The sequence below is a fragment of the Mixophyes fleayi genome, chromosome 12 (assembly GCF_038048845.1).
Source record: "Mixophyes fleayi isolate aMixFle1 chromosome 12, aMixFle1.hap1, whole genome shotgun sequence".
Taxonomy (NCBI): domain Eukaryota; kingdom Metazoa; phylum Chordata; class Amphibia; order Anura; family Limnodynastidae; genus Mixophyes; species Mixophyes fleayi.
The window spans coordinates 14,527,809-14,542,748 of NC_134413.1; the positions used below are offsets into that span (position 1 = coordinate 14,527,809).

General features: G+C 40.5%; 1 protein-coding gene across 2 annotated transcripts in view; it reads right to left on the minus strand.

Moving 5' to 3' along the window:
* Positions 1-14,940, minus strand: part of MAP4K5 (mitogen-activated protein kinase kinase kinase kinase 5) — a 64,605-nt gene that overhangs the window by 8,728 nt on the left and 40,937 nt on the right. The window contains exons 6-22 of one of the 2 annotated variants that reach the window (XM_075192435.1): positions 14,863-14,910; positions 14,163-14,205; positions 13,597-13,669; positions 13,167-13,298; positions 11,467-11,529; positions 10,613-10,694; positions 10,150-10,266; positions 8,947-9,025; positions 7,482-7,537; positions 6,625-6,689; positions 5,626-5,668; positions 4,779-4,896; positions 3,249-3,340; positions 2,211-2,252; positions 1,560-1,644; positions 614-693; positions 447-507 (exon numbers count right to left, since the gene is read on the minus strand). In XM_075192435.1, coding sequence (XP_075048536.1) covers positions 447-507; positions 614-693; positions 1,560-1,644; positions 2,211-2,252; positions 3,249-3,340; positions 4,779-4,896; positions 5,626-5,668; positions 6,625-6,689; positions 7,482-7,537; positions 8,947-9,025; positions 10,150-10,266; positions 10,613-10,694; positions 11,467-11,529; positions 13,167-13,298; positions 13,597-13,669; positions 14,163-14,205; positions 14,863-14,910 — 1,279 coding nt within the window. Of the gene's footprint in view, positions 1-446; positions 508-613; positions 694-1,559; positions 1,645-2,210; positions 2,253-3,248; positions 3,341-4,688; positions 4,897-5,625; positions 5,669-6,624; positions 6,690-7,481; positions 7,538-8,946; positions 9,026-10,149; positions 10,267-10,612; positions 10,695-11,466; positions 11,530-13,166; positions 13,299-13,596; positions 13,670-14,162; positions 14,206-14,862; positions 14,911-14,940 lie in introns of both variants that reach the window. The other variant, XM_075192434.1, reaches the window with a different exon arrangement.

Below are 14,940 nucleotides of genomic sequence, written 5' to 3' on the forward strand. Positions count from 1 at the left end.
GATTAACCTCTTGTGGTACGCAAGGGCCGGTATTACATAATAGAGGTTTCTACAGACAAACTGTACGCGAGAGAACTGTGATAATGGAATGCAAACTTCATAACTAGTTGTAAAAAATTTAAACGGATTGTAACAGCGATTGTTAGAAATTAAAACAAACCGGACACAAATCTCTGCCTGTCTGGAACGGAAACTGTCCAGGATCAATCATGTGTCAATTAGGGCTGACGGAAAACAATGTAAAATGACCCTAATATCTGGTATTACACCGAGCGGGCAGGCCTACCCGTATCTCCGCAATATAGGTAATAACTTTACAGACACCAGACTTTGTGCATTACCAAGAACAAACTTTGGATAACTAATATTAGAGTTTAATAGACAAAGTGATTGTAATAGATTATTCTCCAGTTAATTGGCATACAAGTACTGAGAAGAGAACATACCTGACAAGGACATGAGGGTATTATTAATAATGTACAGCCACGTACACTTCCGAGGAAACAGCTACAAGACAGAGAAATAACGGAGAGATTGAGGTGGTTATGCAGCAATCACAGCCCCAGTTCTTATAATACAACTGCATCCATACATCTATACATTGATGTACTACCTGTTCCATCGTGGTCTCATGGAGTTCATTCAGGTTTAGGGTGTAAATGCCATCCTCCGTGCCAAAGATGATATACTGGTCTGATGAGGAAAATCACTTCAGTTAGTAAATGAATCAGAAGACAGATATATCCTTTTGTCTGTTATTTCATTTATCGGGTTCTCTTTATCTATTTTTACGACTTGGATGAAGCTCTGAACACATTTAAAACTCTTAAATATGCTGAAATTCTAAAAAAACTAAAGGGTTCACAAACATTCTAACACCACTGTATGTACCTTTAGTGTAAAGGATCCCCCCCCCCCCAATATATATTTGACTTGGCTCAGTCCGCAGCCTTCTAACCATGCCCAATGGTTCAGACTTGTTAGCCCTACGCTCCTCTATTACACAGTGAATATCTGACAGGTGTGACTGGTGCCCCGTGCACCGTAGGAAGGTCCCTTCTACTGTCACATACATGTGCCCCCTGTTACATCACTTTGTGTAACACTGCACAGCTTTTCTGTGTTGCTACAATCCATTCAGATAAACTGGGCATGTACTACGTTATTGTTGTCAATAAAGCTTTGTTAAATAGAAGAAAAAAAATGACTTAAAAGCAATATAACCAGTTTTCAGGTAGTAAGTTTATTTTTGGGAGACCTGAATAATCAGTATTTTATTATAAAGTGCTCTGTATATTTTGCTCTGCGTTATTCATATTAGAATAGCCTTGTGTTGTACTTTGCATAGAGGATTCCTTTTCCTGCATTACTCACCATGTAAAATACGTTAATAGAAAAAAGTCTATATACATTTTGACTTTTTTTTTTTTTTTAAGGCCTGTACTCTGCGTTATTTAAAGAGATCTAAGTTTAGATGCTGTTACCATCCAGCAGACAGCACTGCACAGTACAGGACCTCCGACACATGAAGAGCTTCCATTATCAGACGTGCTTAATACCTTTGGTATCTGGGTGTATCCAGGATGTTGCACAATTTATCTTCAAAGGGCATCCGTCAAACACTTTGGAAAAACAAGCTCCCATCTAAAGAAGAGACAAGATGGTGACGAGGAAGTAATTAGATGAAATGAATATTCCAATTACCGGCTCTAAAGGGGAAGATCAGAAAATGTTTGTCTGACAGTAAGAACGCAAATAAAAGTGTCAAACAAACCAACATCAATAAGATACAGACACAAGTTATCAACTTATTTTAACTTAGAAATTTTCGTTGAAGATTTGTTTTACGTTGCATTCCATACAAAAATTACTAATCATATAGCTATTCATGTAATATAACGTATGTCTACATATATTCCAAGAAAAGAACCTGGTATAAGGTAAATAAGAGACATTGCTCCAAATGTTGTGTACCTAAGGGGGATAGATGGCTTGGAAGGTAGGGAAATATTAGAATGATACGACTTTGTACAATCAAATGTTTATGTCCAGTGGAGAATGGAGTAATATTTATCTATATGATTACAAACACCTTATTCGTAAATGTCTCTATGCCAGTAACCAAATACAAACCACAATAGAGACATAGATAGATATCTTACAATAAAACACACAGCAAGCTGGCTGTTGCACAGATTATAAGTACTCACCAAGACTTTTGGTGTTGGTGGCAATCCATTGATTGTAGGTTTCTAGGTCAAAAAACACAAACGGAGAACCTCACAATCACTGACCTGAGTATATATGTCCTATGTTATTTTTTAACTACCCACCCTTGCAGCTAAATCTAAAGGAATAGATGCAAAGATCCTTAATGCATTTTAAGTGGACTTGTCACTTTTGGCAGTGGAGGCAGTTATTTTGCAGGCTGAACCATTGTTCATGAGAATGCAATCTGTCAGTTCACTAGCAACGAGTAATATCACTAACGTAGAAGTAACAGAATGCTTTATACTTTTTGATATTTATGTTTTTCCCTTTGGCATCCAGGCTGCTAGTAGCCGAATTGCTAGATTTGCATAGTCTTAATTTTAGCAACTTAAAGACATTTAATTATCATTCGTTATTCATTGACAAAATATAAAATAGATAAAGTTTTCTATGCAGCATTATGAAATTTCCATGCATATATTGATACATTTAGGACATTGCCTGGATACGTATGTGAGATTGTGAACACTAGCCAGTCTTTTACTAGCTGCAGTAATTTATCTCAGAGATGGGACCTTTAAACTCCTCCATGTATTAATATTAACATGTAGGTTTAGATCACCAGTGGGTATATTTACTAAACTGCGGGTTTAAAAAAGTGGAGATGTTGCCTATAGCAACCAATCAGATTCCAGCTATCATTTATTTAGTACATCCTACAAAATGTTTGCAAGAGATTTGCTTGGCCGGGGTTAACTCTTTAGATACCAGTGTGCAAATTGTTAACTGTTTAGCTACCAAAGCACAGAGTGTGCACAATTGGATAATTAAGTCATAGGTTTGTTATGGAGACCAGAGAACCCAGCAATGTTTGCCACACAATTTCTGGAAAAAAAAATCCTGTACAAGCAAAGGGAAATGACAATATCAGACACCTATACAGATTCTATGTTCCTCAATAGCAGATCTAACGCATCTTCCTCTATCCGGACACATGAGAATCGAGCTGTGGTACACACAGATGCCAAATGACTTACCGGAAAATCCTTCTTGTCTTTCTTCTGTGGTAGCTGCGGTTTGGTGCCTTCTCCAACAGGACTGTTCAATCTCAAAGGACTTTCTCCATTACCTGCAGAAGGACAGAGAGAGATTAATACATTGCATGCCGATAGCAAGTAAAACTCTGTTTGAAATAAGAGGGTTCAATGCCGATGTCAGCGGGGAATAGGTATTAAAGCGAGTGCAAGCTTCTTAGAGATGGGAATGATGGTAAAGCAGTAAGGAGCGTTGGCCGTCCGTTTTCAGAAGAAGAAAACTCGACCGGTAAGAAACGTCCGATAACTGTTCACTTGCACCAAGGCATGCGAAGAGAATCGGCAAACTACACCTGCGAGGAGAGCTGGGTGACCTACACAAGAAGCTGACTTCATTGTGAGGGACCTCAATGAGGCTGGAAGCCACGGTGATGCAGTAAAGCCACAAAGCAGTATGCAGGGAGATGTATGGAGGCAAATCCATTCCATAAGATGGCTGAGGTAAAAGTATTTTAGAAATGCGTGAAAATGCACATTATGACCATCTCATGCAATGAATATGTAATGGGAGGCAATGTGACCAAGGCAAGGAGAGCTCTGAAAATAAAAAGAGTGAGATGGAGAATGCCTACACACGTCCAAATACTAGATAAACAAAACCTGCACGTGTCTCAACATTCCCTTCTACATAGGAATTTACTACTACACGGAACATGGGATAATGACCGATGTGTGCATGTGAACATCATGACATGGGGAGGCCTGATCCCCTCAGGATTTATGTTATTCATGGGTAAATGGTGGCAAGATGACTATATTGGTCTAAAAATGATGTAAATAAGCATCTCTAGGGGGAGAAGAGGCTTCTGGGTAATGCCATTTACATGGCAGTCCTCTGAGTTAATGCCCCATCAAATGGGTTTTGAAACCATGACAACAGATTATGCAGACACAGAACATCCACCTATAGAGAGGTCCATAGAAGCCTCACTTAGTGATGCCGTGTCTGAAACACAAAGTGTTATAATGTGATACTAGTTTTGTATTTGGAAAATGTCTATCTTGCTGTACGGAAATATACCCCTCCTGCCACCAAATATACTTCTCTGTCCACCCTCTGATCACAAATGACCTGAAACACAAGAAAATGATGCAATCTACATGCGTTTCCACCAAGGACGAGACGTGAACAGTCCTCCACTGGTCGCCACGGTCAGCGTATTTCTGTGCCGGGCCTACACCAGCCACCACTTGGAACCTGAGGCTAGAACTGCAGAAATAGAGTGATGCAAAGAAATGGAAGCATGAAGCCACGCGTTATGGCTTTATATAAATACAGATATGCTCATTTTACAAGCAGCCACGTGATGCATAGATAACCGCTTCCCTGCAGGGGGCGCAGTGGAGTCTCCGACCTCCCTGCCTCTGCTTTGTGTTATTTACCCATCTCAAAGAATTTACTGCTGGACAGTCCTGGGCTGCTGATGCTGCTAGTGAGGGCATTATGAGCGGGCGCTGTGTGGCGACCACAACCTGGGGAGCTCTGCCTCCGATGGATCTGGGGGGCTCTGTGATCCGGTTGGTGTTTAATGGTGTTGGATCTCTCGTCGTCGGCCATGTTTTCCTCAGGGCAGCTGTTCATTCTCACCGGCTGTAAGAGGAAAGGACAGGATTAGGGCTCCCTCCTGTGGCGGATGACTGACAATACTGCAATGCACGCTGGACTAGCTTGAAAACATACCCCATCCTCAACTAGGGTTTATTATATATACATATATTTTAAGTGTACTAAAATATAGAGCAGACTGGGACTTTTACAATCGCTAAAAGGACAGCCAACGATTATGCTCTTAGTTTGTAAACCAGAGAAATTACCCACAAAATCTATTCTGCACTGTCAAAATGCTGTGTGGTAGTTTGTAGTAGTGTTCAGTAGAACCCAGTGATTTCGATTTTAGTAATGTAACACGGTTTACTCAGATAAAGACAGAAAGTGCAATTACTTTTCTCACATTACTTTCTCCAACTGTACAGATGTCATTTCTTTATAGTCCAGTTCTCCATTAGCTAGTTTACATGTTGTAACATACTGGTTACCAAAATAATCCCAATGTGGTTAATTGGATATGACTTTTTCCCTTTCTTGAAATGCTGGGTGTTTTTAGGCTTTTCTATAAAGCACTGGGCTATGTAGACTAAGCCTGGTGTCTACACATGAATAGAACAGGGAGTTGATGTGGGTGTCTGTTCCAATTACCCACCCACCCTTATTCGGGGGATTTTAAACCTTACAAGCTTGGCCCCCCTTTCTGGCGGTCACCATTTGTCACCCACATTCTATACACATGCCGATAAAGCATAAAATCTCTCTTGCTCTTACCTTGGGAGGTAGTGGTGGGGGAACGGCGCGTTTCATTGTAGAGCTACAATAGAACAGAGTGAAATAATACATAAAAGCAGTGAACACACTCAGCCCAGGCACCGGCTCATTCATTCTAGATGTAACATAGTAACATAGTAACATAGTTGATGAGGTTGAAAAAAGACACCAGTCCATCAAGTTCAACCTATTTTGGATCTCCTGCGATCCCTCACTTATATTTGAAATTGATCCAGAGTAAGTAACCGCCAATCTGTTTCAATTGTGAAAATCCCCCCAGACCCAATATTGCATTCCTATTTTTACCCTATATCCACTACTATCCTTCATTTTAATTAACGGTCGTTTCCCTGGATAGACTTTTCCGCAAAAAAATTGTCTAACCCTTTCTTAAACATATCTAGTGAATCTGCCATCACACCCTTCCCTGGCAGTGAATTCCATATCTTGACTGCCCTTACTGTAAAGAAGCCCTTCCTTTGCTGGTTGTGAAATTTCCTCTCCTCTAACCTTAGGGAGTGACCGCGTGTCCTGTGTAAAGTCCTTGGGGTAAAAAGGTCCCATGAAAGTTCTCTGTATTGACCCTTAATGTATTTGTACATAGTTATAATATCTCCTCTTAGACGCCTCTTTTCTAAAGTAAACATGCCTAAACTGGCTAACCTTTCCTAATAACTTAATGACTCCATACCCTTTATCAATTTTGTCGCCCTTCTCTGAACCCTTTCTAGTTCCAAATGATCTTTTTTTATAGAGTGGTGCCCAGAACTGTGCTGCATATTCAAGATGAGGTCTTACCAGCAATTTATACAGTGGCAAAATTATGTATACAATAAAAGGTGATGAAACCGACATGTTTGTGTAAACAGCAAAAATAAATACTGTATTATAGACTAACCCTGCTACATACAAAAAAGGCTGCCGGTAATGTAACATTGTCAAACAGTAACACATAAATTACTTTTATCACGTTAGTAATACGATTAGTAATTTTCTTACTCATTGCTCGCTCCATTGGAAAAAGGATTCCAGTTATGTGAAAATTCGTTATCCCGGCTGTTGCCCTAAAAATGTGCAAAAAAGTTGCATCAATTGTCACATCCAGAACAATTATATTTTTACATCATCAGAAACTGTTCAGAGAAGTGTCTATTCAATCAGGGTCCACCCTCCACATTACACCAACACAGTCTGAATATCAGCCCTCTACAACCCCTCTCCCCCAGAAAAAGGACAGACTAATCCAAGTAGTTAATGACGTTAAGTCACAGCTCATGCATACTAGGGAGGAAATATCTAAATGTATTTAATATCCACTGTGGTCCAGTAAGGAAGCGGTAGCTGTCCTGCCAGGGTTCCTCCGGGAACTGGATTAAAACCTTCTGGAGCTGAATTGCATTCTGAGGTGGCTCTAGATCAATGATGCAAAGCCCTAGAAGTCATTCTGGGAGGGAGAACTAAAAGACAAGATTCACCAGTTTGGAATCAACCAATGCAGGGAGAGAGAAGTGTTTCGAAAACAGTTCCAGAAAATGTCAGCAGATGGCGCCAAAGCATTACTAAAATCTCTCTGTGGCCGTTGCACTGGTTCCGTATGGAAGGCTTCTCAGGATATATATAATCTAGAGAGGTAAACTATAGCCTCAGCATACAATACAGCATATGGGAAAGTGAAAAACGGATTGGACGGTAAATGAAAAAAATTTGCATAATGCAAATATTCTCCTTAGCCCATTCAAACACTATGAAAACAAATAGTGAAAAATACTACTATGAAAATGCTCCTAAAATTACAAAATAGATGTAATCGATAATCAGGTTATTAAGATTGTGTCCTGATGGATTATAAAACTCACCATTTCATTGGCTTCGGTCTCCTTCCTGAGCGGGGGCTCAAACTGCAGCTTGTCAACTGGAAGAGAGAGAGAGAGATACAGACTTACATGGTACAGTATCTAGTATATAATCATCGCTGTGTTCACATCACACAAAATGATCATGTGCATTGTCTATTAGGACAGGAAATTCTTTAAAGTGACAAAAACACTCCATATGTTCGCCAATAAAACTTAGCAGCTGCAGTACTGAAATCCAAAACTGTGAAGGAAGTATACAGCACAGGTCTCTAATCAGAATGACACAACGAAAGCTGTGTAAGAAAGTTCTATGGATATTTAATTCTGAAAACTTCCTTTCTTGGGTTCAAGATCATAGTTAATCATTCATCCAAGAAACCAGATCATCTGAAAAACTGTAGAGGTCTTAAACACCAGCATTCATTACATTGATAGCAACATAAAGCGGAAATAGTTATTTACAAATTCCATTTAAGAGACTGAATTTGCCATTAGCCCTCATTGTGAGAAATCACGGTGCTTATGTGGAAGAAATGCAGTAGGAAGTTACAAGATTTTATATGTATTGGTCTAAACAACACCAGCCGGCTATAATGATATTCATTTTAATGTCTGTTATGTGCGAGGTCAGCGCCAGCATATTTACCGAACGTGTTAAACAACCAATAGAACGCCGGCAGCAGATTAATGCTCCGAGATCAGAGTCCTCCTTTGGCCTCAGACACAAGGGAGTCTATAGCCAACATTGTGCATTCTACATAGCAAGGTGAACAGAGAGCTAACTGAGTTTAATATAAAGATCATTAATCCCTGTACTAAAACTGAGAGTGTATCCACACCTATGACAAAGCAAATTACACGGCTGGGAAACAAAATAATATCTGATTGTGTGTCCGTGTTCCGTCATCTAATTTCTTTGATGCCTGTGTCTATGGAATCTCAGTTTCTGTATAGGGATCAAGTGATTCTACATCTAGCGGAGGAGCTCTCGGTTCACCTTCTGATGAACATAATACAGCTTGGACAGGGTTGTGAAATTGGTACAGATTGTAATTGGCGCTGAATGCCTGTATAATGTAAGTGTGGGCAAACTACATGGAAAAAAAAATATTGTTCCAACACTAATGGTAGAAGAGGAGAATGAGGGAGTATTATTCCAAGAGAAACAATTTAAGACAGGGCCACCCAGGATGACTGCTATAAACACACATAATGCAGGATGCAGCTAAAGGGGCTGAATGTTGGTTCTGAGACGAGAGGAGGTGAGTGGGGTTCTGTAGGCAAATAGATCCTGGGTGAAGTTCTCCTTTAAAATGACTACACAGCACCACCTACAGGTGAAGCGAGTACTCTGCCAATGAATACAACCGGCAACACAGTCATACGAACACATGGCTGATGCAACATCCAGAACTGTTCTAAGACAGTGCGTAAAGTAAAGATCAGATCTTCAGTAGACACTCACAGTTGAGCTCAGACGCCGTCCTCTCTGCTCTCATAGCTTTGTTCATAGAGCGGATGGTATGTCGGACCGCAGGGATGTGCTGTAAGATAATCACAGAGACCATGGTTACTCAGTCATACAGTGTCTGTACTCTCCAAACAAATCTCTAATATTGTTGCTTCCTTGAATGCTGGAAAGTGGCTATCTGTAGTACAGGGAAGAGAAGACAAACAGAGGCACTGGTCACTATTGGAGTTGTAGGCGCCAAAGTCTTGAGAAACGGATCAATGATGTCACTATTTCCCGGTTGGGCGAGTTGCATTCTCATGAATGTTGGCTCAGCCAACACGCGTGTAGGTGAAAGGTTTGCTTTACAAAGAATAAATCTTCTTGACGTCACTCTTCAAAACATCTGCGGCCTCTCAAACTTTAAATTGTAACATTTGTGGTGGAAAACACGACAAAACATAAAACTAAACATCACATCAAACAACTTAAGCAAGACACTGCACAACACCAAACAACTTAACACTTCTCTGAAGGCTGGACCTGGGCCTGATTCATTAAGGCACGCAAAATGATCGTATTGTGCGTTTTTATTTACAAAAAAAAAAAAAAAAGGACGGAATTCAAAGCATAGGCACGTCCGTATTAAACTACAAGCGGATCTGAAGAAAACTCTCTTGTTGAATACGGGTCTTGTACGCTCTGTATATACGGCACTTGCTGTACTGAGACAACACACTGCTGGGTACGTACAATACATGTGCAGAATATAAAGACCAAGCAGAGCACACAGGAAAAAACAACCCCCATGTACCTGAGAGATGCCCAAAGCTTGAATCATACGCTGTTGCGTGTGCTCGAGATTGGCACGCCCTCACTGTACACTGTCTACGCACAAATGCCCATTCCCTTCCCCGTTCTGACCATGAAATCATAGGCTGCAGTAAGTGTCCTTTGCGCTGGAAGATGAATTGCATACATTTGCAATCTATGGAATATAGTTCGTTGCTGGGCATGCGCAGAGCAATTCAATGCAAAGTAAGGCACGTACCGTCATTTACGTTCCGTAATGAATCAGGTCCTTAGAGCTAGATTTACTAAACTGCGGGTTTGGAAAAGTGGAGATGTTGCCTACAGCAACCAATCAGATTCTAGCTGTCATTTATTTAGGGCATTCTACAAAATGTTTTCCAAGAAAAGAGTCTGTTTGTTACTCACCTCAAGGTCATCGTCATCGGGCTCGATATAATGGTGATGGTGGTCGGGGTTGTTCACCTTATCCAGGAGCTCCAACGCCAGTAATCTGGAGAGTCCACCTTGCGCTACAAAGGTGTGCTGTAAGAGAGGACCTTGTGGTTCATACAGGCAACAGACATTACTGTAAAATCATTGCACCCATTGAGATTAATATATAAAGATTTCAGACTATGCTCAGCAAGGTTTTATATCAGACATCTTGACGGACATGTGTCTTTTTCTACCAAACTTGAGTTCAGCTTGGTGGCCACGATCTAGGGGCGTTCTCACAGCGGAGCCCGTCACCTATGGCCTGGCCGTAAGGCAGCCATGAGCAACGTTAACCGTCCAATCAGGTGTTGTGCCCACATCCCGCCCACTCTGACCTCTGACAGAATAATACTATATACCCTTAGGAGGTAATCTGACCCAGAGCTGTACTTACCGTCAGCAGGCGCTCTGCAGTTGGCCGTTTCTTTGGGTTTTTGGTGAGAGCAATTTTGACAAAGTTATGAAACACCGGAGTCCTGGAAAAAAATTTAAACAAAGTTAATATATTGTTTATGTGTCAAATGTTCTCCACACCGTAGATTGTAAGCTCACTTGGGCAAGGCCATCTTTACCTTCTGTTTCATATCATTGTGTGCAATTTATCTGTCTCATGATTCTGCGTAATATGTCAGCCCTTTAGAACTAAAACATAACTGATAACAGCAGAAACAGTCAATGGTGGGAGAGGAAAGTTGGGTGAAATGTTCGTCTCAAATGACAGCCGTAACGTAATAATAGCATTGGCGGATCTTGTATAAAGCTCGGCAGCTCGTTCGTTCCAGCGGTTCCCCAGAATTTCTTTAAGACTATTTTTTCCCATATTCTTTCCTCCATCACTTTGTTCGAGTGCAGCCACATTAATACTGACAAAGTATTTTTCTCCCACCGTCAAAAGATTACACATCTAATCTTTAAAAACTAGTGAACACCTTAGCGCCTTTTCTCCTATACTTCAGCGGGCTGGTATACAGAAGCCTCCATTACTAAGCCAACTGCAAACATTAATACATGTTTTTTTTTGCTGCTTCTCAAACACGAAGCTTCTAAACTAACAGCGTTGTCCCCCAAATAAGACGAATGAGAAATAACAGGTAAATCATTAGGTTATTTAGCTGGTTAAGATCTGTGGGCTCCGGGTATTGTAGAAAAGCAGTATTACAGCGGCTGCCTGTTCTAAGGGTGACGAGTTTCGGATGAATGAACCACATATACACTAATACAACCACAGACCAACACTGAACTACTCACCATTTCAGTTTCTCCTTTAGCTTAGGAGGCTGGAAATTGCTCTTAGACATTAGGAACAACGCTCTAAATAAATGGAATGAAAGATGATTAAAACATATATTGGCTTATAGTAATAATATAAAACTCTTCCATAGAATGTGACAAAACAAAAAATCTAAGTTAGGAAAACAACATAAAACCATGCTAAAAGGTGTCCTACAACCAAAGCATAATTTTATATAATAATATAATACAATATATAATAATAACGTATTATGTGGGGGCATTTATGTCTATAAAACACACACACAATCCTCCAAAGCAAAGCCAGCATATCACATGTCATGACAGGCAAAGAGATATAGACTCATTAATATCCTCTATCCTGCGTAAGTGAAATAGTGTTTAGTAGCATTCAGTAACAAGTATGCACGTGTTCCCTGAGCCTTAGGGAATCTAAGAATCTGACTTGATTCTACAAACACGTCCTATGTAGCCAAGTTATTATTCTGTGTCCACACCAGGCTCACAGTGGTTCAGCGCAGTGCACTTCAAATGGATTTTTAGACAGGAAACAGAGTGCGCACCGACAAAAATTCCTCCCCCGTGGTCAGATGCTTTTCTCAAATCACTTTTGCTCTATAAAATGGGATGTAGTATTGGGATGTAGAACGCTTCAAAATAATATAACAGACTCTGTCATTTCTGTTTAATAAAACATGCGTATAAAAAGCTGCTCATATAGGTTTTAATCATGTATTTTGAAGCTTTAATCTATAAGGTAATAATATTTTAGGCTCTAAAGATTTTTAAATGGAAAAAAATCCCCAAAAAATTATCAGAAAATAAAGGACTATGAGACTACACCTTGAATGCAACATGCCTACCCCTGGTGTCTACATACACAACTAGATGGGTGCTTAACTCTGATTCATGAAATATGGGGAATAGCAATGAAATAGGGGAGGGGGGAGGGGCAGGTTGTGCTCTCCCCTTCACCTATTTCCCAGGTGCTCCACCCGGCTGTTTTTACTTGGCACCCGGCTCTTGGAGCCCACCAGAGACCTATTATAATATAATAAACCATTGTTACTCCTGTTGTACCAGGCACTATGTGAGCACTACAGGCAGCAGTGTGTGTTACACCACTGACCACCAGTCTGACCAGTCCTGGCAGATGTGGGCAATAACCTCCAAACTTTTTCAATATTATTGCAAAGTATTACAACTGTCCCCCACCCGGCTACTTCTTAATGCCACCCGGCTGGTAACATTTTCTGGGGAGAACACGGGATAGGAGTATGAATACAAAAACTATTAGTAATAAGAACGAGATAATAAAGTAGAGACCACGATGCAAAAGCTGAACTCTTGGTAGATATCCTCATACTTTGTGGGCCACTAGGGAGTAGCACAGTTATTGACCAATGACATTTGTCTCCCAGTGTCTCAGTGATCGCTTGTAACTACGATTCTCTGTGATCTACTCCCTTCACCGCGATGTAGAAATACAATAGCGCTCTCCTTATACAGAGACAGAGGTTGTGAGCGAGACCAACGTCATCAACGTACTGATCTATGCTAGGTACAGTTCCTTAAATGTAAAACGTTTTATTTTTAAATCTAGTTTTTGGTTGTCTAAAGCATCTGACACTCACACATATTACTCAGAGTATAGGACGCTATCAATTACAGTCATTACACAACTGAGCGACACAAACCTCATTGGGTGGAGATCAAACAATGGCGGCTGCAGCTCTCCCAGTTCTATGGCAGTGATGCCGACGGCCCAGATGTCGCACAGCTGGTTGTACCCTCCGTTCTTCTCCACGGCGGCTACTTCTGGAGCCATCCTGGGGGACAAAGAGCCCGGTCACATGTGCACTATATGTAGATAGGACCTACACACAGACTCCCTAGACACACACAAGCTATACACAGACCCCCTAGACACACACACACAGGAACTATACAGAGACCCCCTGACACACACACAGGAACTATACACAAACCCTCCTGGACACACACACAAGCTATACACAAACCCTCCTGGACACACACACAAGCTATACACAAACCCCCTAGACACACACACACACACACACACACACACACACACACACAGGAACTATACACAAACCGACTTATTACCAGTATGGTGTTCCAATAAAAGATTTTCTCTTGGCGATTGTTGCTGTTATTTTCGCTGCCACTCCAAAGTCCGCTGCAAAAGAAATGTAAAAAAATATTGTACGCACTCGTTGCCAACACACGGGGGGGGGGGGGGCAATAGCTATATTAATGTGGGCGAGTTCTCTGCACAGCGCTGCGGAATTAGTGGCGCTATATAAATAAATGATGATGATGATATTGTGGTCTCAGTCGATACTCGGAAATATGCAGCCAGTCAATTCACTAAGAACCATGAAATCACAGATTTCTAGTGAATTGACAGCATGCATTCTCAACCTTTGGCCTCACAATAACAGTTTAAAAATACAGAAACTTAAGTAAACAACAGAAATATCGATGATCCATCATGTGATCTTGCACAATTTATTTCCATTGTAAGTGCCTTGTAGTCTATACATGTTATCTTTTTAACGGTGAGAGGGAACAGCATTTAAATAACCATTCAACATGCCTAAGTGCATTGATAAACTAACATAACACCAAGCTTTATATACAATAGAAACCAAAAGACAGGCAGGAGTTACCTAGTTTGACATCTCCATTGTCGGTAAGTAGTATGTTGGCACCCTGCAAGAGACGTTTAATATGTTATAATAGTACTAGCTGATGTGGTATTGCTACAGGCAATTCTGTGGGCTGAAACAACATTGAAAAAGCAGCCAATTAACTTACTAGGAAACAATATGAATCTTTCTTACTAGGATGAATGGCTTAAAATGTAGACGCCATGTACACTTTAAGGCATTCATGCATGAAAGAATTCATATAGAAATAAAAGGACAGGACTACAAAATGTATCAAAATAATATAGAAAGTGAAGGCCAGTCTCTCTAACCTAGGAGCCAGCAGGATCCTTTAAGGAGCCAGGCACAATGTGCGTGCATTGATATCAATAGGAATGACTCCCAAAATATATAGAACCCAGATCTAGATACCAGGCTTTATCCAGCTCTGCATCACATAAAAGTTAAGTAATATATGTAACTGTTGTCAACATAAAAATTATATTAAAAAGTTTCCTAACTACGGATCTTCCTGCGCCTATACAGTGCTACTGAACAGGTATATTAGAAATTAAGTTAAAATCAGAGAACACATAAATAACATTAACGTTAGCTGATTCACAGAGTATTCCCGACAAATGAACATTACTTGCGGGGCTATGTACTGTAGAGAATACGCTGACAGATTTATTCTTATTTAAAATCTCGTCATAGGGCTTACCTTAATATCTCTGTGCATTTTCCCCTTAATGTGCAAATATGCCAGACCCTGAAAAGTAAAACACACATGAGGATATGA